Source organism: Strigops habroptila, chromosome 5 (assembly GCF_004027225.2).
Source record: "Strigops habroptila isolate Jane chromosome 5, bStrHab1.2.pri, whole genome shotgun sequence".
In the NCBI taxonomy this organism is placed as follows: Eukaryota; Metazoa; Chordata; class Aves; order Psittaciformes; family Psittacidae; genus Strigops; species Strigops habroptila.
Window position 1 is genome coordinate 67,597,100 of NC_044281.2, and position 27,627 is coordinate 67,624,726.

General features: G+C 41.7%; 1 protein-coding gene across 22 annotated transcripts in view; it reads right to left on the reverse strand.

Moving 5' to 3' along the window:
- LCOR (ligand dependent nuclear receptor corepressor) overlaps nt 1-27,627 on the reverse strand; it is a 93,883-nt gene that overhangs the window by 36,813 nt on the left and 29,443 nt on the right. For 15 of the 22 annotated variants that reach the window (XM_030486878.1, XM_030486873.1, XM_030486887.1 and 12 more), the window contains 5 exons: nt 26,900-26,965; nt 26,407-26,486; nt 9,225-9,357; nt 4,547-4,834; nt 1,517-1,610 (listed from right to left, as the gene is read on the reverse strand). In XM_030486878.1, the coding sequence (XP_030342738.1) occupies nt 1,517-1,610; nt 4,547-4,834; nt 9,225-9,357; nt 26,407-26,486; nt 26,900-26,965 (661 nt within the window). Of the gene's footprint in view, nt 1-1,516; nt 1,611-4,546; nt 4,835-9,224; nt 9,358-26,406; nt 26,487-26,899; nt 26,966-27,627 lie in introns of those variants that run through there. The other 7 variants (XM_030486884.1, XM_030486886.1, XM_030486885.1 and 4 more) reach the window with 2 other exon arrangements.

Consider the following 27,627-nt stretch of genomic DNA (forward strand, 5'->3'; position numbering starts at 1 on the left):
GTTCACTATTCCAGAGAACTCTCTCAAACAACGTGCATCCTCTGCCCCTTCCACAGCATACAGCAGCATCTGAATGCGTACCAATGGTTCTACACCTAAATGAAGGTCATATTGGCAGATGACTAGGACAGAGGGTCACCCTTGATTTCACTGACACTAGACAGACTGCCGTCAGCCTCACGTACAAGTAACCACATGTGCCAGTATGACGCATCGTCTCCGGACCCACAGGACTGCTCAGTGCAGTGCCAGGTGCTGGCCTTGCCACCCCTGTGTGTTGGACTTTGGCTCTCACTTGACACACCAACAAGGGAACAAACAACACAGAGCTGCAGTGGCTTCTGCTGCCTTCCTAGGAAAATAGAGCTGGAAATAACTCGTTCAGCATCGAAAGAGAAGAACTGGGGGGGAAGATTTATGCTAAAGAATTGTGAAAAAGTATTAAGACTAACTTTTCAACAAGGATTGAAGTATTTTACTGATAGAAATATTAAATGGAAAAAAGTAATCTTGAAGGAACAAGTCTGAGACAGTAATATTTTTCCAAGAATAAATTCAAAAGTTAGATCAGTTGTTAGTTAGTCCATGGGTTTGGTGGTGGTGGTGGGGTGTTAGTTTAAAATTTCAAGTTTTTCAAAGACTATTGTAAAGCTAAATCCAGCAATTAAATAGCAGTTTAAACCATACACTGTTTCTGTACTTCACTAAAAAAGTGACTTGTTCACAGCAGCTTCAAGATAAAATCCTCCCATCAGCACTCAAAATCCCTCTTACTCCCAGTCAGCCTTTCCAGTACAATTAACTCAATCCAAACTAAGAGTAAATAAAGGGTTTCTAAATGTATGCAAACGGTGACCATTAGAAATATGAAAGCTAAAAGTAACTTTATATACCATTCTTTCACACCTGGAACTAATTAAGGCAAGAGTACTACACCAAACATTTTATAATTACTGTTTTAAACTTGTTTAGTGCTACGGTACAACCACAAATCCAAAAAGCCATGTTTAAAGTTTTCTGAGCTACCAGACTCCCTCCCCCAGCCACTTTAAGTTGTGGTTTATGGTAGGAAGTATTAACAAAAAGCATGCAGTGATTCAAATCTTTTAATTCAACTTGTTTCATCACTCAAATCATTGCTACCCTAAAATAAACTTTCATGTTAGCTGACTTTGCCCTTAGTGAAACGAAATCTAAATTGTATTGCAAAGCCTCCAAGGCTCTTTGTACGTTTAGTTGAACTGTCATCTCCATAGATTACCACTAAACCCAAGCTGCAGGTAATGGACAGATCTTTGGCTAAGTACTAAATTGGCCAAACCAACAGATATTAGAGTTCTAAACTGCAACAACTTATTTGGCAGGTGGGGTGAAGGTATTTGCCAAAAGGCACAAGTTGAAAAACACATTACTCCAAAGGGTTAACACCAAAAGTCAGTTAAAATTAACAGGAGGTAAGCACACATTTTTAGTAAAAACCAGTTTGAAAAGGTCATAGTAAGTTGCTGTCTCTTACCCATTTCCCGGAGTACTGGAGCACCCTGGAGAATGACTCAGAGAGGTGCTGCCGGCACAAGGACTCTTCTTAGTGGATAAATCAAGCACACCGTCTGTAGAGACAAAAGAATGACTTCAGTGTTTGAAGAAGCAGGATCGGCCATGCTGTCCCTTGACACAACAAGTCTTTTGGGCTAAAGTCTTATTTAGCACACAACATTTTCTATTTCATTTTATTTTTAAACAAACTAAGGCTTCGATTTGTTTGCAATTTGGCTTACACGTGACTTCGACATAGCCCTTGGAGAGCCAGGGAATAAAAGGTGACTTACAAATGACAGTTCAGGATATACCACAGCCTATCACACAACTAACCCTCAGTGGTCCCAAAATGAGGTAATCTTCAAATTCCTGATATATTCCCTCTCCTTAAAGGGGGAATTTAAGTGAGTACTTGAATTTTTTTTAGTCCAAATCTCTGTAGGAAAATTCAGTGGGAATTTCACATTGGAAACTCACTTTCAAATAAACACACATAAATGTGAGACTCCTCCTCACCTGGCAGCTATCATCATCTTTTTTTCCATGTCTCCAATGGGTCCCTACTGGCAAAGCTACTGCCTTTTCCCTCTCTATTGTGCCGTTTTACTCCCTCTCCTCTTCCATATCCCAAATTGTTTTTTCCTGCTAGACTGCTTCTTCCATTCTCACTAATAGCACATCCTCACACTCACCCATGCTTTTCTCCAAGCCCTTACGTAAACTCTGTATTTCTAGGCAACAGAAAAGGAAGTGCTTTTTGCTAGCAAAGCCTTGCTCCCACTGCACTGAAATGACTTGAAATTCTGGTCATTTTAAAAGGGCAACATTGTTATAGAAGCAGCACAGCCATTTGAAATTCCTGGAAACTTTGAAACAAGGAATGCGTGAGGCAAAGATAAATGAAACCTGTTGGCAAGGTAAACTAGAGACATTTCCGAGCTCCTCACTTATTCCATCTAATCAAGTAAATGCCACCCAGCACAAGAACAATGTAAGATGGCTTTTAGATTGCTTAAAGTTCTCATTTGACATATGGAGAAAAAAAACCCATGATAAACAGTGAACTAGAATTAACTTGTGGAAAGCTGTTCCACCCACTACATTTGGGAACACACCACAACCCAAACTTAAGCAGAGAATTCAACCTTCCTTTTGAACAACACTTATGCAGCCACAAGAAAGAGAGACTGGATCAAGTAGCACCTCCTTTTCAAGGGGCTACACTAAACAGCACGGCCTGCTGCCAAGGGCACTTGCATCCATGCTTCCTTTGTCAGAAAGGTCATAATGACCTAGAAGTCTCTGAGGGCAAGTAGGGCCAGCCTCATACTCCACAGAGAAGTTTACAACTAGCTTACCCACTAGAACAGAAGTATAACAATAAGCACCGCTAGCAGTCTTTCATGACAGCCTCTCAAATTTCTCATTAACAAGTTTGGCAAAATCTCTTCCCAAGTACACTAAAGGTAAATTGTAACAAAAAAAAAGAAAAAATTACATGAGCAAACAGATTACTGTGTAAGTTAATATGTATATGTTCTAACTCCATAACAAGTGTTATGAAGGGTAGGGGTTGGAACTAGATGATCTTTAAGGTCCCTTCCAACCCAAACCATACTACAATTCTATGAACATTCTAAATTATCTTAGAGCTTTTTCATCACATGGTAGCTAAAGAACAGCTCGTGTTCATGCTTTCTTCTTCACCTACAATCCTCTAATTAAACAAAAACAACCAGAAAAAAAAAAAACAGAAGCAAATCTGATTCTCTCCCTCTCAGCAAAAAGCTTCACAATAAAAACAGTTTAACATTTACAAGCATATACACAACAGACAGTTGTGAAATACATTTATAATTAGCTAGAAACAAACAAAATTAGCTAGAAACAAATTCCTATCAGCTAAATGGACAGGTCCTCACTTCAAGACAGGCATCACACAACGTTCCACTGACACCATATAACCTTCCACTGCAGTTTTGTAACTGAAGTGTGGTGACAACTTTCAGTAAGTGCTGTAGGTGCAATAAGTGGCCAGATGCCTAAGCTGCATATTATTGGACACATCAAATTAACCTTTGTACAAAAGGCTTCATAAACCTAAGCTCAAAGACTAAAGGGATACCTACAGTTCTGTACTAGGTTTTTAAAGGCACCTTTCCCACTGGAGGATGGACAGCCTACTTTGGTTTTGATAGAACGATTTCAGACACTAATATATTTCTAAAGAAGGGTAAGGGGGCTAATTTTAATCCTCTCAGTAGGACACTTATGATAATCTCTAGTCAACAGTTTCAGGAAAAAAACCCAAACCAACATTCACATACTGTAAATCACTCACAGAACTTGCTTGTTAAAAAACATTTTTAATGGCAAGCAAGGTTTTCAAATTAAAACAAGCTCTGCAACGCTGTTGCAAGTTATTCAATCTGTGCTCTGCAGAACAAGTCTATTTTTAAGGCAGAAGAGAGACATTTCTTCCAAACGCATAAACCTGGAAGTTTTGTACAGTTCATGGGTATCATTTTTACAGCCTTCACAAAGCCATTTCTCACAGACTTTTAAAAAGATACTGTTTTCACACTATGGTCAGAAAGAAAATAAATCAGTCTTTCAATCAGACTGTGTACTGATCTCAGAAAGGAGACAACATTATGGTTTTCATGACCATGTGAACTTGCCTTATCAGCAAGCGTACAGTCTATTTTGGCAGACTGTTTCTTGCAGCTCCCAGTAGGAACAGCCCACTTGTCTCCAGAGTTTGGAGCACGTCCATTCCCTTTGCCCTTCTTCAGAAAAATCACTCATGTCTATGGGCCTACATTCTTCCAAAAAGTCTCTTCTGTCCCAGCCACATCTAGCTAGTTGTTATTTTATTGTAAAAACATCTACTGCTTTTCCACTTGACAGCTTATGTAAAAGTGCAACCTTCCAATTGCCTGGTTTTGCAACAAGAATGCCATTAACAGATTGCTGTAGGATGCAAGACACTGATAAAGAGTCCTACCTTGTTCACTAGGTTCTGACTGAGACTTTCTGACAGTAAGGTCCAGAGGTGAGTCTTGGTCAGCCATGAGAAGTTTGCTGAGCACAGGGTTCTGAGCAGTTGCAGCCGTGGGAGAGGAGGCGACCAGAGATGCTTTCAGCAGGCTTTGGTTCTTTGTGCTATTGGGCTGGCTGGAGTCCTGAGTAGAGCTAGTTTTTGAGGTATATTCAGCAGCAAACTGTCGGATCATTCGCTGCATGATCTCACGGGCCACTAGGGGAATATTGGGGTCAGAGACCCTAGGACTGTCTGTAAATATTAGAGATTTTTTTTTAAGGAAGCACTTTAAGTAAAACAGCTTTTATATTAAATCATTGTTTATTTTAAAAAAACAATAATCATCTAAGGGGAGGGAAAAAAAATGAAAGCCAAAGATAAAACAGTTTCTGTAGAAAATGTACTTTAGTCTTAGAATACGTGAACAAAAACCATTGCTAATTCTGGTATAACCTTGCCAAAATAAGAAATATGCAATCTTATCTTTTGTTTTCAAAAATAGATACATTTGACCAGACCTTTAGGAGGTGTGGAAATGGAAAGGAGAGTTAGGCTTATGAAGATAAGTACCGAGTAATGAAGCTCATTCAACAAAAAAATTGAACAGGTTATTCAAAGGAAGAATTGAGTAACTTACCTGCAGCTACAGAAGGGGAGAAAGAAGAATAAAGTTGCAGCTGTGCCTTACAAGTCTACTGAGAAATCAAGCCCTATAGCTCTGATTCTTCAAAATAATTCACATCAAGATTAAATATTCAAGTGTTTCCCGTCCCATTCTATCTATTCCTTTTGACATTTCTATCATTATAATCAATGCAACATCAGGGAGTACTCAAAGAGCTTTCACTTACACAAAACCCCCAAGATGTGTCAAATGAAAAACAACTCTGTTTCTGCTAAATCTATTAGAAATGTGAAATGGAACAGGTAGACATTCCAATTTATTTATATGAAATAGTGTATAAATACAAAAGTATTTGGGGATGTTGGAAAAAAACACCCCAAACAACCCACAAAAAACCACCACCACCACAACAAAAACAAAACAATAACAACCACACAACTCCAGAAATGGCTCAAAAGATCTGATTTTCTATTTCTGAAGAAACATTCAGAGAAAATTGTGCAGTAGAAGACCAAGCAAATCCCTAAAAGCAGCTCTCAAAATGGAACAACAGAGAAGCGTTTACTTCCTCTTTAAAAAAAATTGCCCCAGTTCAAAGGTAATTTATTGAGATTGAACTATTAGAAGCATGAGCAAAATCTTCTGTGGGGTATTTCAGTCTTAGATTTGCCTTTTGCCACCATTTCTGACAAAAGTGCATCATCCCAACAATCCATCTTTAGCGTATCTCTAAAGGATGACTGACATGAAGGTTTAAACATGGAGTTGCCCACAAACCAGTGAGAAGCAGTAAGCAGCAGCTACTGTGTTTCTTGATGAAAAACCATGTTGAGCTTTAAATACTTATGAAGCCCAAATTCCTTCCTGTTAAGCACAGCTTCTAAATCTAAGACCTTTTACAGTAACCATGTATATTCTTATAAGGGTATAATAACTGTAAACTTTCAAGATGTTCATGTAAATTCATAATCATTTTCTTGCAAAAACTAAAGGGTGTTTTATTGTTGCTAAGGATGAGAGACAGTAGAGTTTTAAGCAGCTACCAAGAGATGAGCCAAACTTGAATTTAGGTACATTTATATTCTCATTTTCTTCCTAAGCAGTCCACAAGGACCCTGGAGAAGCATGAAGGCTTTTTTTTGCTATGGTGACATTTCTTCCATTTTCTAGCCTCTCTACTATAACGGGCTGAAGGACACATGAAAGGCTCTAGGAAAGCCCACAAGGGCACAAACTGGTGGCCTGATCACGTTGATACCAACTATTCGACACATGCTTGCAGCAGATACAGGTGGGGCTGGCAGGAACACAGAGCTCTGTGGCACCTGTGGTTTCTGAAGAAGAATCATGCCTTCGCTGTGCACCCATGTCCATGTATACAATTCAGCAATCCTTACAGCTGAAGATATTTCCAAATTCAGGGAGAAAATATTGCATATGCCTACAGCCATGCATCTTGATAATCTGCGACTTCAAAGAATAAGCCCAGGATCACTACTGAGAGCTTTCCAGTGCTGCTCAAGATAAACTCACTAATTCAGGACACAGAACTCAATTTTTAAGCAGAAGAGTAGGTACCTAGCACATTAAAGGCTTCTTGCTTAATATAAAGCCTGAACACTAAGGATTAAAGCTGTTCAAAACCAAGTGGAAAACATTTGCTAGTGCCTCTGCAGCATCACTTGAAATCAACAGATGTTTATTTTGACTCCATGTGTCTCATTTTGTTGTTTTTTTTTTAATAAACTAAAATAAGCTATACCATAGAAACTCTCTGAGAACGATACAGCAAATATTTATCAGCTATAAATAGTCTAAAGCAGTACCTCTGAGCTTTAAAAATCTTAACAGCTTGTGTATTTTATCTACACTGAAATCTTCATTAAACCATCAAAAGAAGGTCCTATCCTGCCACAAGGTAAAGGCAACAGACAACGAGGTATGTACAGAAACTGGGAAGTATGAATATTTGAAAGATGCATCACAGAGCGGGCACAAAGCAGAGAGGAAGTACGCAAGATTAATGGACCTGCTCAGAAAGTTTGCTGATCTTGCTAATTGCCTATGTCTGTTAAGTATGAGGGTGCATGTCCTTGACATGCAACAGGCATCTGTTCACAGAACATCTGCATCTTCTCTGATCTGCCTGGGCTAGAAAATACCAGTCTCAAATGTTACTGGCAGTGAAGATGAAAGGAACAAACAAAAAAGGAAGGAACTAATGACTGGCATGAAGCCAGGAGAGTCCAGCATCTCTGGGCAACGTAGGAGTGTCAGAGTTCTGCCATTCTTTGTGTCCTCTTTGGTATGACAGTGCCTGGGGATCTTATGGCATTGGCATGAGTTAGAATAACCTTTCAGGCAATCTAAATACAGCAAAGCTTGACAATGATGCATATTAAGGATTCAAAAGTGACTTCCTGCCAGGCTGCTTCCCCTTCCTTATTACTCTTGCACCAAGCACAGCTTTGCCAGAGGAAGGAAAGGAAGAGTATATTAAAAAAAAATTTGCAAAGATTCTTAGACATCTGAAGCCATTTCATTATCTTCATTGTGTGCATCTGACCATGGACAGAGCATTAAACCCCTCATTAGCACACTGCAGTATCTGCCAATGGTCTTCCAACATCCAGGAAAGTATGCATTTCTAATAAGACACGCACGCAGGTCATACAGAAAAATTTAAGCTCAATGTTAAAGGGATCACATCTTTAATAAACCATTTGGAGGTGATGGAAGTGTATTAGTTTCGTAAGAAAGGTAAAATGGAAAAAAGTATATTTTCTCTAGATTTCTGTTTACTTAAATCCCTTCTGGATTTAAAAGGAGAGATGGGATAAATTTAAAAGTAAAAGGAAACATTAACCTTCGAAGAAAGAAGAAAAAAAGAAGCCATACAACAAAAAACCCCACACACTGAAAAGGAAGACTTGCAATAAAAGCATTATCTGAACTATCAGTAGTAATGCAACAATTATCCTTCCTACCATCCTACATGCTTCTATACTTTACGTAATACATCATAATGTATAGTCTGTATTTCTTCATTTGAGTCCTAAAAGAAAAGCTAAGATACTGTTATCTGCTTAAAACACCTTTAAATATTTTGGTCCCTGGGAGGAAGGGCTGAGGACTGGCTACAGCAATTTCTAATTTGTTAAACTGAAGCCTTGCATTGTCCCCCAGAAGACAGGTTGGAATTACTGATTTGGCAGATTTTCTCACACATGGGTTAGACTGATAAGTACAACGTACTTTCATTCAGGATGCATTTGGAAGCAACCTCTGGATTCCCATTTTTCAGATTGGTAGAAAACACTGAAATGAGTTTTGTGCCTTCCTAAGAGCACAGTTTAACTGACATAACTCTCCAGAGGAGATTTACAGGATTGTTTAGCATTGAGCTACTGTTATTGTTCTCAGCATATTCTACAGCATTGATTTTCCAGTTCTTTTGCTGATCACATTTTGAATTCTCTATATATCCACCTTAGCACTATTCCAGCATTATTTTGTACTGTTAATTTCTGGGGGTGGGTAATCACTACAGACCATAGTGAGAAGACTGCTGACCTTTAAGAAAAACCGCATTAGTACACATCCCATTAAAGTTAGATTTTAAAAAGCAATTTTTTGTTTAAAATTACCCACCTACTACCACCACCACCACTCACCCCTTCTTCCAAACAGCCCACTCACCCGAACATTGGTTTCAGGGGAGCAGTTATGCTGGGTAAGAACTGAGTCATTCCTCTGAAAGTGCAAAACACGTGTTCTCAGGATGAGATTTGGTTTAGGGCTAAGTATGTTATACTCTTTTCCTCTCTCCCAAGCCCACACTGTTGCATTGCTATGTTATTTGAGAGTCAATTGTTACTCTTGATAGATATACATAAAAACAACAACTGAAAAATACTGGACATAAAATGACAACTTGAATGTCAGGTCTTTCATACCTGCATTGCATGCAAAGAGACCAGCAAGAGATACCATTTCCCACCCCACAGTAAAACCAACCTTTTCTGTAAAAGACTGCATTGAGGAACTCTTCCGCTTGCCTTTCAAAACGAATGATTTTTGCTTGCTCTTGTCTAAGCAGAGCTTCTTGTCCAGCTTCCGAGGCTGGCTCATCCAGACTGACTAAGTGTTCCTGCAAAGATATTTAATATTTGTAAGATCTTCTTGACTTCAAAATTAATAAAGTTCCTTAGGCATTAAAAATTTTACTTAAATTCAAAACTTTGTTATGTACTACACAGAGTTGAATCTACTGAAATCACAACTTGATTTTTGACTGCTCCAGAACATTGTACTTTGTCCTGTTTTCTTGTCGTAAATGCAGCAGAAGCCTGTAAGATTTGATAACATTATGGGAAATAAGAGCCTACTATAAGGAAGATTTAGATATTTTACAACATTTGGCTGCAAATCTCTTATCTAGCACTTGTTCTTTAGCTACTACTTTTAGTTCCAAGAAATAACCATTGAAGGCAAAACACAGAAAGTTCTCCTTATTCTACGCAACATTCATGTGAACTGAGCAATAAACAAACAACCAAACTTCAGCAACAAACAGATCCTTTGTGAAAAGGCTCAGCAGCTACTTTTAAGTGAAATAAACTTAAGTTAGCTGCTCACACCACCTGCAGTGAATTAAAATTCATTCTCTCTCTTACAACTGGAAGCAACTGAGTTATCTCAGTATTTCAAAACAAGTGTTTTAACGAGGATAATTAAACTGTGTGAGATGCCAGCATAAATTACTCACTTTAAATATGACTTTAGAAACTAGAAGCCAATGGTTATAAAACTTCGAAATATAAATCAGATTCCCCCCCACCCCCAACACACTCCTCTTTTCCCATTTCTCTGTTTAATGCCTTGCTCATGCTTAGGAGAACAATCTCTTTCTGGGCCCTCTCCCTCCACTTTCATTTTAAGCTATATTAGAATTACCTGTATTTACCTACTGCAGGAATGCATACATAACTACTCTTTGGGTTTAGGGAGTGTTTTGTTTTGTTAACCTTTACAAAGTATCAGTTACCATAATATATCTAGGCTACATCTGGATTTTGGCATCTAAAAGTTGATTTCAGGTTCATATCCTCATGGGACTGGCAGGGAAGGAAAGAACTGGCAATTCATTTATAATTCACAATAAATGAAAAGAAGTCACTCTTCAGTTTGTGCCATCTCAACTTTAAGAGGTTTAATGAAGCAAGGTCACATAACCAGCCCATAGTAAATTAACAAACACTGCAGTCACATGAACTACGTGCAAAGGGTAAAAATACGAAATGCTGTGGACTCTGGCCTTAACAACACGGGCTCTCACCTCAGATTTGTAATTCAACAGCTTCCGAAAGTTCTCTATCACAAGTAAAGGGAGACTCTCTCAGGCAGGGTATAGAGACAAAGCAGTGTTTCTAATAAAAAGATAAGAAACATGCAGTGACAGTGGTGGCAGGTGAGTAAACCACCACATTTGCTGTGAAGGTAACAGTCTGCACAAGTAAAGACCTCACAAAGTGACGGATGTTTCTCTCCATACCAGAGGGACTCCAGGCTTGCTCCTGCAGTTCACTGGCGTTTTATGAACACACTGAAAATGCAGTTGTACTTTTTCTGATACTTAAAATATATGAAGTATCTGCACAGGATTTCACAAAAATATTTGTGGAGGATAAGCCCAATATTTTTGTAAGAGCTACTCCTCAGGTGAGACTTCATAGAACACTTGCATTCTCTTTTTGAAACTGTATTTCTGTATCTGACAAATTTTAATGCAGGATCTGTCCCAGCTATTGACAGCCATTCTGAGTCAAGCTCCATTATCTTTTAGGCATTATCAGGATAATTGTAAGCTCGGCTTATCAGGTTGTATAAGACGCAGATGTTTGTGCAAATTAACTAATAACAGAAGTAATCTAAGCATACAGAAGTGTTGGAACAATCACTGGAACATCTAAGCATTTACAAACTGCTTCAAGTTTAACTTTAAAAGGAATCTCTGCAAACTGATGTGCAAAGATTTAGCTAGATAAGCTCCATTAGAGCTAATTGGCATCCTCTAGCTGAAGTCCCACAAACCATTGCAAAAAACTTTCTCTTAATTCAAAGGACAAACAGAATTCAGAATTGAAGGAGACACTACTCTTCAACCTGAGCTGATACTCTGCCCTTTGACAGACTTTAGCTCTGGAAGAAGCCTAAAATAAAAATAACCCTTGGCCAACCCAATGCATTTCAAATCTTCCCAGTACTTTCTGCAACTAAGACAATACATAGTAAGTACTAGCCTAGCAACTCGGTGGAAACAGAGTTCAGTGGCAGCATGCCTCACCAGAAACAAGTGTACTTTACATTACTCACATAAAGGTAATGCATAAAGAGTACAATTTAATGTACGTAGGCTAAAGCTGCACATCTTCTAGAGAAGGAATGAAGAAAAAGAGATCAGCCAGGAAAAAAAAAATTGTAAGTAGCTTATACTGGTGAATGGCTGAATGAAGGATCATTTGATCTGCATCTGGAAGAGGGGAATAGCCAAGGCAAGGGCAGCATTTAGCTCTTACGCCTCAAACTAAGGAGCATGCCGTTCTTTACATATATGGGCTTTATTAATGTCCATGCTAAGACATCAAAATGTAAAGAAATACAGTTCTATAGGAGTCATTTAACCTTGTGCATAGGAAAAAAAAATAATCTTCAGCTATTTTCTGGTATCTGCAGCACAGCACTCACTACATGAGACAAAATATACTGGAAAGATTTCTGTTTATTGCAGTTTTTAGTAATTTTTCTTATCAATTGTGTCACAACTATGCCAGAAATCACAGCTGGCTCACTCCTCAAAGGAAGCTTCAAGTTTCCAAGCTAAATATTTGATTGTGACTGCTATTCAAAGTCAACTTCCAAAAGTGGGGGCTTTTGTTTGTGCTGGATGTGCATGGTTGGTTGGCTGGTCTGGTGTTGGGTTTTGGGGCGTTTTGGTTTGGTTTTGTTTATGGCGGGTTTTGGGTGATTTTTGGGCATTTTGTGGTTTTGTGGGTGTTGTGTTCGTTTGGTTTGTTGTTTGTTTTTTGTTGGTTCTTTTTCTTTTTTTTTTTTTTTTTTTTTAAACATTTTCCACCATTTCTTCCCAATAGCCATTATGTAGATCCACTGTCTTTAGGCTTATCCTCTCATTCCACAGCCCTGAATCATGTTGAAGTTTTCAGTACCAACATGCAGGAAGTAGGAAGAAAAAAAACCGAATGAATATTTAGATAGCATTTGTCATTAGTTGCAAACACCCTGGAAAAAAACCCAACCAGTTACTGTTACATAGTATTTATAGCACAGGATTCACTCCATTCTCTTTGCCAATCTCTTCAGATGGGAATCATGCCCCAGAGCATCCCTGGAATCCCATCAGTGAACATACAGCACCACTGTACTGAACAATACAGCTTCAGGAAAAGATACTTGGAGTGGATTGCACATGTTCCCAAAGGTCTAAAGCCTTTTGCACATTAAGATATACAGCATAACTATATAATTAAGTCAAAGAGCCTTAGAAATACAGAGCTCGGGGTTTCAAAATGCAAGGTCAATGCATGACCTTGAGAGACCACCTAATCCTGGACAGCCTGGCTTTGTCAGCATAGTGCTGGATCCTCACTGAGACCCTCCTTGTAGTAAATGTTGAGACAGCAATTCTAAATGCTAAACTGCTGGCATGAAGAGAAAGGTATGATGCAGGCTGGTTTTGTGTAGATATGGCAACAGCATCTTCATGTTTAAGCCACAGGCTGCACGCAGATGGAGCGGGAATCACCCATAAACTAGAATATTATGAGGTAACTCTTATCCCTCTTCATGGAGGAAGGGAGGGAGGCTTCCCACAAGACCACCTGTGGCTGAGTGGCCAACCCATGGCCCTAGGGGTACAATCCAGCCTTCCACCCCAAGGCAAGGTCAGGAACAGCAAGTAAGAAAGGAATGTTTCAGCATCTCTGGGTTGTTTCCTCCAACACTTCATTTTTCTTAAGACTGTACAGTCTTTAACTCTTAGCCCGTGCAAAGGAGAATAACCTACTATTTTCTGTAGAAAAGCCCTAATGGCACCAGAGACTGTCTTCTTTCCTTCTATCTTCAAGACCAAGTCATTCTTATTGCTTTCATTTCAATGCTATTCAGTTTGTTTACATCTCTCTCAAAATGCTACACCCAGTTGAGGTTTCACCAGCATTTAGGCTTTCCTCTCCAGGTATGAACATAAATGCCTATCTTGACATGGCCCCAGAAATAATTTACTACTTTTACAGTCTGTTTCTCAAATTTATTGAGATCATTCTCAGTTCTGGGCATGTCCTTCAAAGCATCTGCAACAGTTCCCAGCTTGGCATCAACTAAAAGTTCAGACGGTTTAGGTTTGAAGACATCCCTCACTTACTGAGCATACATACTCTTATAGTAAGAAGTAGTATTATTTCCCTATTAAGATGACCGATGTTAAATTTGGTTTGAATTTGATAAATCTGACTTGACTGATCCACAGTTATTGAATATCATTTATTAGCTATAGTAGGGGGAGAGAAAGATACAAAATCTGTGGAATTACAATATGCTTACATTGACCTTTACACACAAGCAAAACTGTAACCCTGCATTACTACTAAAAACAGCTGGAGATTATCACAAACAGCCTCTTCAGGCTTTAGCCTCCGTAGAAAATTATTTTACAACCACCCAATACAAAATTTACCTTCTAAATGCTTGAGGTTTTTTAAAGTGATGAAATGCATGAAAAATGTTTTAGGAGCATCATCCAGCGCACTTAAGATCTCTGTACACAGTTTAAACACATTCTAAAGCCATCAAGAAATCCCAAGAGTTCCACAACTTCAACTCATTTTCAGATATTTCCTCTGCTATCTTCAATTATCCTAGGAGTTAGTGCTTTAAATGATAGTGGTAGGTTCTCTTCAGAATTATTCAGACACTTACCACAGTTTACTACTTATTGTTTATGTTCTTCCATAGTGAAAGGACACCAGATTCAGAGGCTGTTATTGTGACTAAACATAATCAAGTAATGGCATGGCATTACCTTTTAGATGTTTGTGTAAAGCAATTTTTAAAATATCAAAATCACATCAGAATAACCTAGGATTTTAAAATGACTCCTTCATGTGCTGTGCCCTTCCATACTTCTTCACGACTGAAAGGGCCTTACGCTGAAGCGCAGGTATTCTGCAGTACTCTGAAGTCCAGACTCGACCTTCTGCCATCAACAGCACAAGACTCCAGAATATGCTCCTAGAAGTCATTTTCTCTCTTGCTATTTTTGTAGCTTAAATATATCTATAAAATACTTAATGTGCTTAGGAGTATTATCCTTCTTGTTCAGCTCTGACCAACTAATGAGATTAGTTGTGTCCCCCCTTCCCCTTTATTTTTAAATACATATGGATTGCTTTATGTAGCTTTAAACAAGTGTTTTCTTTTCCAAATGACTATACTCAACTGGATCCTCTTCACGGAATCTTTTCCCAGTTTCCCCTCTTATCACCGGTGCTTTCTTCTCGCCCTTTCTATCTTCATCTCTTTCTTTAAAAAGAAAAAAAAAAACCCAAAAAACCCCATCTAAAACTAAGCTTGAGCTCCAGCTACGAGCAGTTGATGGTAGATAAATTTGATACATTCTACATGAAGCCACAGATTTCATCTGTAATAATAGCTCTGACAGTTTATTTAACAAGCCGAACTGAAAAATTAAGAACCATAATTAAAGAGAGAAGTCAAGTACACTTCAAGTTTAATTCATCTGAATTGATGGGTCTTCTCTGTGCCACAACCTTTTAGAAGGAAAAGCTTCATTACAAAGAGAAAAAACCAAAACCCAACCACCTTGCAAACTACACTGTCTTTAATATTCTCTGCGAACAGTAAAGCCCACAAGCAATTCAGAACTACCACATTTGCAGATTACCCAAATTCACCAGGTTTGGTCCCATAGAACCCAACCTACTTCCTCTCAATAGGAGCAGGCAGCTAGAGCTGCTAACTTTGTCTTTTTTGTCTTTCAAACCCATCAATATACCCATATGGTTTTGCACACAGGCACCCACATTAATAACCTGGTAGCAGCTCCTTAGGCAGTTGGTTATTCTCTGATCACACCATACTGAAACAACTGTTTACTCTGCATTATTCTGGAACTATTCTGCATTCTTCTGCATTATTCTGCATTCTTTCTGGAAGAAAAGAAATTTCCAATTTCTAAAAGCTTTATGTTATTGTACATTTGGATCTGGGCAAAAGTGTGTTTGGGAAGATTTTAGCTCCCTACTTTGTCTGTATTTTATTATCCCTTTTCAAATGAAGACACTTAAATCGATTTCTCAATCAAAAACTGTCTTGTATTTTGACTGCCAAAAAAAATCCATGATTTTGCTCAGTATTTGCAAGTAGAACTACTGCTACAAATAAATTAATCTTTTCAGAATGCTTTGGCAGATGGTTCTCCATCCTTTGAAAAATTCATGTAATTGAATCTGATTGCCTGTAAAAGCAAGAACCAACATCACTGAAATGGGTGGGAGATCAAGCATAGTTTTTTTTCCTCTTAACAGCTCTGCCAATAAACTAATCTTGGCCTCCAATTCTCATCCTGCAGTAGAACTGTCCTGGGTTCAGCTATAGCAGTCATTTTTCTCCTGCTTAGTAGCTGGTGCAGTGCTGTGTTTTTTAACTTTCAGCCTGGGAACAGCGCTGATAACACCGATGTTTTTAGTTGTTGCTAAGTAATGTTTATTCCAACCAAGGACTTTCTCAGTCTCATGCTTTGCCAGGGAGGAGGGGAAGCCGGGAGGAAGCAGAGACAGGACACCTGACCCAAACTAGCCAAAGGGGTATTCCATACCACAGCACGTCATGCCCAGTATATAAACCGGGGGGAGTTACCCGGAAGGCCCAGATCACTGCTCGGGTCAGGCTGGGTATCGGTCGGCGGGTGGTGAGCAATTGTATCCTCTCCCCTTGTTATTTCACTAATCGTTATTATCATTGGTAGTAGCAGTAGTGGTTTTGTGTTATACCTTAGTTGCGGGACTGCTCTTATCTCAACCCGTGGGAGTTGCATTCTTCCCATTCTCCTCCCCATCCCTCCGGGAGCGGGGGGAGGAAGAAGGGGGGGGGGGGGGGGAGTGAGCGAGCGGCTGTGTGGTTCTGAGTTACCGGCTGGGCTCAAACCACGACAGTTCTTTTTGGCGCCCAACGTGGGGCTCGAAAGGTTGAGATAACGACAGATCTGACCAGAGTGTGTTTAATCATATTTGTGATAAGCATTCATTGTTACTACTCGTCACAATGGTGATTATTTGGCTCTCAGACGTGTTGCGCTTGATCTCAGAGTTTCAGCATGTTGTACCTTACTTACAGCCACTATTTGCTGTTTTAGCGTTTATCGGCTGGGGGGCCTGGGCTAAGGTTCTTGTTTCACTGTACTTCATGGTAATGACTTGTAATACAATAGACTCATTGATCATGAAACTGGTCTGGTTTGTGCTTCCAGCGTGGCCATCACCACTATACATTGGGAGGTATATAATGAAATATTTTAGCAATTGCATATCTTTTTTTTTCTCCTCGGGGGGTAAACTTACGAAGGAAGCATTCTCTTTCACCCCCCGTTCCCCCATCAGCCTATTTGCAACAGCAATTGAGAGTTCTGAAGGTTTTAGATGGCCTTTGAGTACCCTTGAAACCTGCCTGCTGATTGTGCTGGGGATCAGCATGTTGGCACACATACGGAGTGTGTTTTACCCACGGCCATCCCGTCGTAGGAACATCCTATTTCGTTTAATGTCAAAAATTCAGCAGTATCAGGTTCGAATCTGGTCTAGGGTTAGACGACGATATAGGAGGACCACCAGGAGATTTTCCCTGAGGCTGGACAGTTATGAGTGGCAGGGTGTGTGGGATAGTATGGGCAAGTACCTAGGCCAGCGGGCCCCTCCAGTGCTTTGGAACTTCACCACTGAACAAGTGCAACATCCGGAAAAACTAGTAAAACACTTAAACGAGGTGTGCTGTCGTCCTGGTTATACCAGAGAGGGACAAATTTTGGCAACGTGCTGGGGCTTGGCCTATGCCTACAGAGCCCTGCTCAACACTATCCAGCACCTTCAAAGGGAAAAAAATGTCTCTGGATCTGATGGCAAAGCAACAGACAACGCAGCTATGCCAACTACAAGCACAGCAGCTACTCAGACCCTGACCACAACAGTCAACACAGCTACTCCAAGTACAGCAGCTACATCAACCCCAGTGACAAGCACAACAGCTACTCAAACCCTGACCACAACAGACAACGCAACTACTCCAACTTCAAACACAGCAGTTACACCAACCCCAGTGACAAGCACAACAGCTACTCAAACCCCGACAGCAACAGACAATGTGGCTACTCCAAGCACCGCAGCCACACCAACCCCAGTGACAAGCACAGTAGCTACTCAAACCCCGACAGCAACAGACAATATAGCTACTCCAAGCACCACAGCTACACCAACCCCAGTGACATGCACAGTAGCTATTCAAACCCCGACAGCAACAGACAATATGGCTACTCCAAGCACTGCAGCTACACCAACCCCAGTGACAAGCACAGTAGCTACTCAAACCCCGACAGCAACAGATAATGCAGCTGTTGGTGTTACTCAACTCCCAAGCACAACAGCTGCACCAACCCCAGCAATAGACATTGCAACCACTCCAATCCTAGTGGCAGACACTGCAGCCACTCCAACCACAGTGACAAACACTGCAGCTAAACCAAATGGCCAGTTTGTGACAATGTCTGTTGCCCCTGTAAGCAAAAGCAGACGAAAGGCACAAAGAGCAACCCGTGAAGCGAAGAAAGATGAAGACCCAGTGCCATTACTATATGCAACAGCACCTGAACAAGAGTCACTACTACGTGGGTCAGAGGAAGAGGAAGAAGAAGAAGAGGTCACTTCTCGACCCCGGACCTCAACCGAACTACGGAATATGCGAAAAGATTTCACCCGTCTTCCAGGGGAGTACATTGTCACCTGGTTGCTCCGGTGCTGGGACAATGGGGCCGACGGTCATGAACTAGAAGGTAGGGAAGCCAAGCAGCTGGGATCACTTGCTAAGGAAGGAGGAATTGACAAAGCGATTGCAAGAGAGAAGCGAGCCCTCAGTCTTTGGAGGCGGCTCCTGGCAGCTGTGAAGGAAAGGTTTCCCTACAAAGACGATATTACGAATCGCTCAGCCAACTGGACCACGATAGAGAAAGGCATCCAGTCCCTGAGGGAATCAGCCATTATAGAGATGATCTATCGTAGGCCGGATTCCAGGAACACATCTGTAGACCCAGATGAAGTCGAATGTACACGACCCATGTGGCGGAAACTTACACGGAGTGCGCCATCATCGTATGCCCACACATTGGCATCAATGACCTGGAATGACGGAGTATCACCAACAGTGGATTTCCTGATTCGTCAACTCCGAGAGTTCGAAGACAATCTCACCCCTTCCATCATTTCAGCTGTGGAAAAACTGTCCCAGGAGTTCAAACAATTGAGAGACGATTTATCCGATCTATCCAGCTCTCCACGCATACCAACCCATGTCTCAGCTATCAACAGAAGGCGCCCTACTGCTCGAGAAAGAAAATATACGAGGTACACGCCACGGGCCACCCTATGGTTTTACCTGCGGGATCACGGAGAAGACATGAGAAAGTGGGATGGAAAACCTACTTCAGCTCTGGAGCAACGGGTGCGTGAACTGAAGAGGAGAACAATGGTCAAGGATGATCCTCCCAGGAAAGCTGCTGCTCCAGTCTCTGGCGAGCAGTTTCCCAGATGGAGCGAAAGAGCTGATTTTACTCCAGCTCCTGTGATAAGGAATACTAATCCCTTTCTACAAGACAGAAGTGGAGAATTTTGTGATCACTATTAGAGGGGCCCTGCCTCCAGCCAGGTGGAGGAGAGGGATAATCGGGTTTACTGGACTGTGTGGATCAGATGGCCTGGCACATCAGTCCCACAGAAGTATAAGGCTCTAGTAGATACCAGTGCACAGTGTACTCTGATGCCATCAAGGTATCAAGGGGTGAAACCCATTTCTATTTCTGGAGTGACAGGAGGATCCCAAGCGTTAACTATGCTGGAAGCTGAAATCAGCCTGACTGGGAGGAAGTGGCAAAAGCACCCCATTGTAACTGGTCCAGGGGCTCCATGCATCCTTGGCATAGACTATCTCAGGAGAGGGTATTTCAAAGACCCAAAAGGGTATAGATGGGCTTTTGGTATCGCTGCCTTGGAGACAGAGGAAATTAAGCAGCTGTCCACCTGGCCCGGTCTCTCAGAGGATCCTTCTGTTGTGGGGTTGCTGAAGGTCGAAGAACAACAAGTGCCAATTGCGACCACAACAGTGCACCGGCGGCAATATCGCACCAACCGAGACTCCTTGATTCCCATCCATAAGCTGATCCGCAGACTGGAGAGCCAAGGAGTGATCAGCAGGACCCGCTCACCCTTTAATAGCCCCATATGGCCAGTGCAAAAGTCTAATGGAGAGTGGAGATTAACAGTAGACTATCGTGGCCTGAACGAAGTCACACCACCATTGAGTGCTGCTGTACCGGACATGTTAGAACTTCAGTATGAACTGGAGTCAAAGGCAGCCAAGTGGTATGCCACAATTGACATTGCCAATGCATTTTTCTCAATCCCTTTGGCAGCAGAATGCAGGCCACAGTTTGCTTTCACTTGGAGGGGCGTCCAGTACACTTGGAACCGACTGCCCCAGGGGTGGAAACACAGCCCTACCATCTGCCATGGATTGATCCAGACTGCACTGGAACAGGGGCAAGCTCCAGAACACCTGCAATACATTGATGACATCATCGTGTGGGGTGATACAGCGGAAGAAGTTTTTGAGAAAGGGAGGAAAATAATCCAAATCCTGCTGAAGGCCGGTTTTGCCATAAAACGGAATAAGGTCAAGGGACCTGCACAGGAGATTCAATTTTTGGGAATAAAATGGCAAGATGGACGCCGCCAGATCCCCACAGACGTGATCAACAAGATAACAGCAATGTCTCCACCAACTAACAAGAAAGAAACACAAGCTTTCTTAGGTGTTGTGGGGTTCTGGAGAATGCACATCCCAAATTACAGTCTGATTGTAAGCCCTCTCTACCACGTGACCCGGAAGAAGAATGATTTCAAATGGGGCCCTGAGCAACAACAAGCCTTTGAACAAATTAAACGAGAAATAGTTCATGCAGTAGCCCTTGGACCAGTCCGGGCTGGGCCAGATGTGAAAAATGTGCTCTATACCGCAGCTGGGGAGAATGGTCCTACCTGGAGCCTCTGGCAGAAAGCTCCAGGGGAGACTCGAGGTCGACCCCTTGGCTTTTGGAGTCGGGGATATAAAGGATCCGAGGCCAGCTACACTCCCACTGAAAAAGAGATACTGGCAGCCTATGAAGGGGTTCGAGCTGCCTCAGAAGTGATTGGAACTGAAGCGCAGCTCCTCCTGGCACCCCGGTTGCCTGTGCTGGGCTGGATGTTCAAAGGCAGGGTCTCCTCTACACATCATGCAACTGATGCTACATGGAGTAAGTGGGCCGCACTAATTACACAACGAGCTCGAATAGGAAATCCCAGTCGTCCAGGAATTCTAGAAGTCATCATGGACTGGCCAGAGGGCAAAGATTTTGGGATGTCACCAGAAGAGGAGGTGACGCGTGCTGAAGAGGCCCCACCATATAATGAACTGTCAGAGAGTGAAAAGCAATATGCCTTGTTTACTGATGGGTCCTGCCGTATTGTGGGAAAGCATCGGAGATGGAAGGCAGCTGTGTGGAGTCCCCTGCGACAAGTTGCAGAAACTGCTGAGGGAGAGGGTGAATCGAGTCAATTTGCAGAGGTGAAAGCCATCCAGCTGGCCTTGGACATTGCTGAACGAGAAAAATGGCCAGTACTTTATCTCTATACTGACTCATGGATGGTGGCAAATGCCCTGTGGGGGTGGTTGCAGCAATGGAAGCAGAGCAACTGGCAACGCAGAAGTAAACCCATCTGGGCTGCTGCATTGTGGCAAGATATCGCTGCTCGGGTGCAGAACCTGGTGGTGAAGGTACGCCACGTAGATGCTCATGTACCCAAGAGTCGGGCCACTGAGGAACACCAGAATAACCAGCAAGTGGATAAAGCTGCTAAGATTAAAGTGGCTCAGATGGACTTGGATTGGCAACATAAGGGTGAATTATTTTTAGCCCAGTGGGCCCATGACACCTCAGGCCATCAAGGCAGAGATGCAACATATAGATGGGCTCGTGATCGAGGGGTGGACTTAACGATGGACACTATTGCCCAGGTTATTCACGAATGTGAAACATGTGCTGCAATTAAGCAAGCCAAGCGGTTAAAGCCTCTCTGGTATGGAGGACGATGGCTGAAGTACAAATATGGGGAGGCCTGGCAGATTGACTATATCACACTCCCACCAACCCGCCAGGGCAAGCGCTATGTGCTTACCATGGTGGAAGCAACCACCGGCTGGCTGGAAACATACGCTGTGTCCCATGCCACTGCCCGGAACACTATCCTGGGCCTTGAGAAACAAGTCTTGTGGCGACACGGCACCCCAGAGAGAATTGAGTCAGACAATGGGACTCATTTCCGGAACAACCTCATAGACACTTGGGCCAAAGAGCATGGCATTGAGTGGGTATACCACATCCCCTACCATGCACCAGCCTCTGGGAAAATCGAACGGTACAATGGGCTGTTAAAAACTACACTGAGAGCAATGGGTGGTGGGACTTTCAAACACTGGGATACACATTTACCAAAAGCCACCTGGTTGGTCAACAGTAGGGGATCTGCCAACAGGGCTGGCCCAGCCCAATCAGAACTTTTACGTACTGTAGAGGGGGATAAAGTTCCTGTGGTGCACATAAAGAATTTGTTGGGGAAGACAGTCTGGGTTATTCCTGCTTCAGGTAAAGGCAAACCCACTCGTGGGGTTGCTTTTGCTCAGGGACCTGGATATACTTGGTGGGTAATGCGGGAAGATGGGGAAGTCCGATGTGTACCTCAAGGGGATTTGATTTTGGGGGAAAACAGCCAATGAACTCAATTGTACGCTGTTGCCTGCTCTATAACACTTTTATAGCCCACCAGCTAGATATCTTCAGGTCACCAGCCATTGACCCTGACTTCCCTCCGATCATCACCTCAACAAAGAATGAATTTTGAGGAAACCAGATGAGCTCAGCAGTGACCAGATGAGTTTGGCGGTATCATCAGCAGGCAACAACCCAACACCATGTACCGTCCCTCCTGCCCTGAAAGACTATTACAAGAGATGGAGCCTGACATCATGGACTGGATGAGTTCAGCAATTTTACAGGGATTGGTCCATGGACTAGGGAACGATATCTTTCTCTGTGTGTGGGTGTGGGTGTATATATATGTGTATATATGGGACAGGGGTGATGGTGTGCTGAGAGATGTGGGATCTGAGCATGACGTGAATGGTATGGAATAAGGGGTGGATACTGTCCTGGGTTCAGCTATAGCAGTCATTTTTCTCCTGCTTAGTAGCTGGTGCAGTGCTGTGTTTTTTAACTTTCAGCCTGGGAACAGCGCTGATAACACCGATGTTTTTAGTTGTTGCTAAGTAATGTTTATTCCAACCAAGGACTTTCTCAGTCTCATGCTTTGCCAGGGAGGAGGGGAAGCCGGGAGGAAGCAGAGACAGGACACCTGACCCAAACTAGCCAAAGGGGTATTCCATACCACAGCACGTCATGCCCAGTATATAAACCGGGGGGAGTTACCCGGAAGGCCCAGATCACTGCTCGGGTCAGGCTGGGTATCGATCGGCGGGTGGTGAGCAATTGTATCCTCTCCCCTTGTTATTTCACTAATCGTTATTATCATTGGTGGTAGCAGTAGTGGTTTTGTGTTATACCTTAGTTGCGGGACTGCTCTTATCTCAACCCGTGGGAGTTGCATTCTTCCCATTCTCCTCCCCATCCCTCCGGGAGCGGGGGGAGGAAGAAGGGGGGGGGGGGAGTGAGCGAGCGGCTGTGTGGTTCTGAGTTACCGGCTGGGCTCAAACCACGACAAGAACTCAATTCTCCTTAAGCACAACTATTGATCTCCTCAATTACAGGCAATTCTTAAGGGCAAATGAAATCCAGGAAAAAAACCTGAAGATTTTTACTGGGTTTGAACTTGCCAGACCAGGCACCTACATGTCACTCAATGTGAAAGGTGAAAAATCAAGTACACCATTAATTATTCCACTACTCTAACCAGGGGTGTCGGTGAAGTAGTACTTATTGGGGAAAAAAAAGTCAGCCAGAGTCACACACTGTTGTAATACGTGGTTTGTCGCTATCTTGCTCTCAAGCTACATCAGTTATGCACCTTTTAATTCTGTAATTCAGCAGTACACAAGCACAGACCCAAATCATTCCACCAGTTCTTTTTCTAAAAAGCTAAGAGGATGCACATGTACAATAAAAAAAAGCAGTATAGAAGATGTGGCACAGAAAGCACAACTGCTACTGCTTTATGTACAGGATCTGACAAGTTTTAGCAGTTATGGAAGACCGAGCCTGCAATTCCCCAAAAAGAGTGATGTTCAATGGAAGAGATTTCAAATAAACTAGTACCATTTCTAATTTAGTTCAGTCCATCAGCTGAAGACTGTCCATCACTTGGCTAAATACCAAACGAAGTTACAAACTTTTTGTAACAATTAGGTCTCTGATGCTTTAATTCAAATTATGTTGTAAAATCCATACTATTTGAAGGCTCCCATTAGAGAGTCATATTTAACTCTGTATTGCAAGCTAATGCCATCGGCAACAGCCAACAGTGCAGCAATTTGTTCCCCACAGGGGAAATTAAGCACTCTTACCCTGCCATCTCTCTCAGCTGACATACAAGAACTCACTAAGTCTAAAAGGAGACACATTCTTCCCTCAAAACCAAACCAAAACCAAACCAAACAAAAAAGCCCCAAAACCCCAAACCCCACAGGATCGATATAAAAGCTGAGAAGCAGGAAGAAAACAAACAAAACCAACTAAAAAAGAATTATACATATTCCAAGCATGATAAGAATCACCAGGATTAAGAGAGAAGTTACAAGTTTGATGTGAATGGACTGGTTCACCCTCCTTCCCCATTCCCCCAGCCAGCGATCCTTGACCATGCAGTAAATAAGCCTGCGTACAAAACTCTTTGCTGTCCCCATTTATTAATCAGCTATAAGTAATATGGTTGAAACAGGTATTTTTTGGCTACTGGAATGACAGAAATTGCTTGGTTTTTATTTATGTAAGTTATTCTACCCAAGCCCATAGTGCCTGACTGACACTACCACAGCCTTTAACTCGCATTTCTCTCCTGCCTGCTCAGAACTCACAACCTCCATCCCCTTCACTGAGCACCTTTGCCTAACGATGCTGCACACACCACAATCCTAAAATCTCCTTAGAGCCCAACGCCAAAACACCACAGAGCACAAGAGATGTGACCACATCTGCATCTTTTTTTTTCCACCCATTGAAAAGACACAGTCCAATGGAAACCCTAATGTGAACCTTCCACTTGAGGAACCTTAATGTAAATGATAACTACCACTAGCATAAGGAATACACCACTGGTTTTTCAGTGATACCCAGAATCATGGGCTACACTTCACCATGTGAAACTAGACAGGAAAGCCTAGCAAAGCACATGAAAATACAAATAGTGGTATCTCAGCGTCTGATCCATAGTTGTGTTGAAACTTGAAAAGGACAAGACGACCATGCCATTAGCACACTATAAAGTGGACATTTGTGTTCTTAGCTTTTGTCTTCACCTAAAAATCACAGATTTTCAGGAGCTTTATTATAGGTATTGTGGACCTATGAGGAAGACTGAGATGTAAACAATGTTTTTGAAGCTCTACCCACACCTGTTGTGTAGAGCCCCAGACTATGACTGGCCACACCACAAAATTAATTTCAGAATTAAACCTAAAGAGAACTGTGCTAAACACTGAATTTTGTCTTTTTATGAGATTACATAAGTCAAACAAGACAGAACTCCTTACAGCACAAGCATACGTATAGCTTACCTGCTGTCAGTCTCAATGAAAGAAAGCATTATGCCTTACATCTGTTCTAAACTCCAGTGTTCCTAACCCTTCTCCCCATGCCTTAAAAACTGTTAATACAAAACAAGTGTAAACTGGCAACATGGCAAGTATCAGTATCAACAAAGTACTTCCTTTATGAACAAGACATACATGTTAGCTGCTGCAGAGGAAAGAGTGCTTTTGTTTCATTCCTAAGTTGACAAGATCCACTCTGTGTGTTATTTTACATAGTGCAGGAAGAAGTAGTAGTTACAAGTTCCAGCAAATGAAGTTTTGCCAAGACAGATGAGCCTGCCTTCCTTCCTATGCTATAGAACAACCGTTATTGCAACACATGGGCTGAGAAACAATCACATATAGCACAAGAGCCTTTGCTTTGTATACTGCTATATCTCATTAAGAAAACAAACAGCAAGTTTATTACGCTGACAAAGCTGACTTGTCCATGTTTAGGCTCTGACTATGATCTATGATTCTATGACTTGGTTATAAACAAGCACAGTACAAAATCTACCATACATATGAGCCCTTTAATAAAAAGATATGGCCCATAGGGAAAGAGATTCCAAGATACAGAACAAGACTCTAGGCTGTTAAAAGGACCACATTTCCATACTGAAGATAAGCCCAGCATCTGAGTGCAGTAAACATGCACAAGCCACAGTTTGGCTCCCTTGGGAAGGGTTTCATGATTCCAACAAGATCCCTTACAAAGAACTTATAAAAACCAAACCAAACAAAAAACACCAAACAGAAAGAGCCACTACACAGGGGGGGGAAAAAAAAAAAAAAAAAAAAAAAAGTGCATCACATCCTACAAAGTTGCAGAGAAGAGGCAAGTCTGTTCATTAACTTGCACTGTTTTAATCCAAAAAGCCGTTTTCCAAGGAGGGGAAAGGGGTAGGAGGTTGCACATTTTCTATGTTCGCTTAACTAGGAGCAAGCTCCCTCCCTTTGTCCCTCCCCTACAACTACTAGCTTCACACATCTGCATTGTTACCTTCACTTTTTCTCTTCTCAGGCAGCAGAAAAGACAATTTTCATCAAAAGACCAATCAGAAACACCTTCAGGCTCACAGTCTGTAAATCAGAGGAATAGCAAATTACTTCATATTCATATAGCGCAACACAACTGGAGCCAAAAGAGAAATGCCGAATTAAATACCTGTTTCACCACATTCTTGCCTGCATTCTGAGTATGCAGGCTTCATTTCGGCCTTTTTTCTAAATCCCCAGATTACCAAACTGTACACATTTTATCTATGCACAACCAATCTGTTTTTCCAAGCACTGCCGAATACACTCCCAGCTACATAAAGATGAACGCACACTCATTAGTAATTTTAGCCAATATGAAACTAACTGTGAGCACTGCCTGGGGGAGGGGGAAAAAGCACAAATCACCACGGTAACACACATTTTCTAGAGGCAGAGCTGGGGCTGCTTCTGTCATTAGAAATGCAGAACAAGATACAAACATAGAGATTGAATACCTTTAAACAAACTGAGATCTTTTAATAATCCAGGTCCAAACAGGCCTTCTAGAATACTTTCAAACCCTAAAAGCAAATAAAAGAATTGTTAGCTTTCTAGATTAAGTACGTCACTACAAGAATATTCACAATAGCAGTTCTATATTTATCTGTTCCAAGAACAGAGCTCAACGTGTTTTCTCTAAGTATTACAAGATGCATGGGTCAATTGTGATGACTGAACTCCTGACAAATCACAGCACAATCCAGAGAGCCCACCGGCTCCTGCACCTCTGTAAACAGCGAGGTTAAAAAACAAAGAACATTACAACATTGAAATAAACCATTTCAGAAAGAAAATAAGAAGTTGTAGGTTGTAGTTCTACAACATGACAAGAAAATCTCCGTACAAGATCTCTTGTTTAAACCTCTGAACTAAGGTATGTTTTCCCAATTAAAAAATACATTCTTCAATCTGAGTGGCGTTCAGTTACTTTTCTGAATTTCAGCAAATGTTAAGAATCAGTGTTTCCTGAAGAGTTATAGGTTTGAGGAGAGAAAATCCAAAGGAAAGGGATTCAGAAGCGGCATGCCACTAAGGAACCAAACTCGAATCACAAATTCGCATTTAAGATACACACTCCGATTTACTTCAATGCCATGATTTGTGCCTCACTTAAAATAAATCTAACCAATTTCAGTTTATTCCAAAAGAGCAAAAACCTGTACCAAAATTACTGCCATTATTT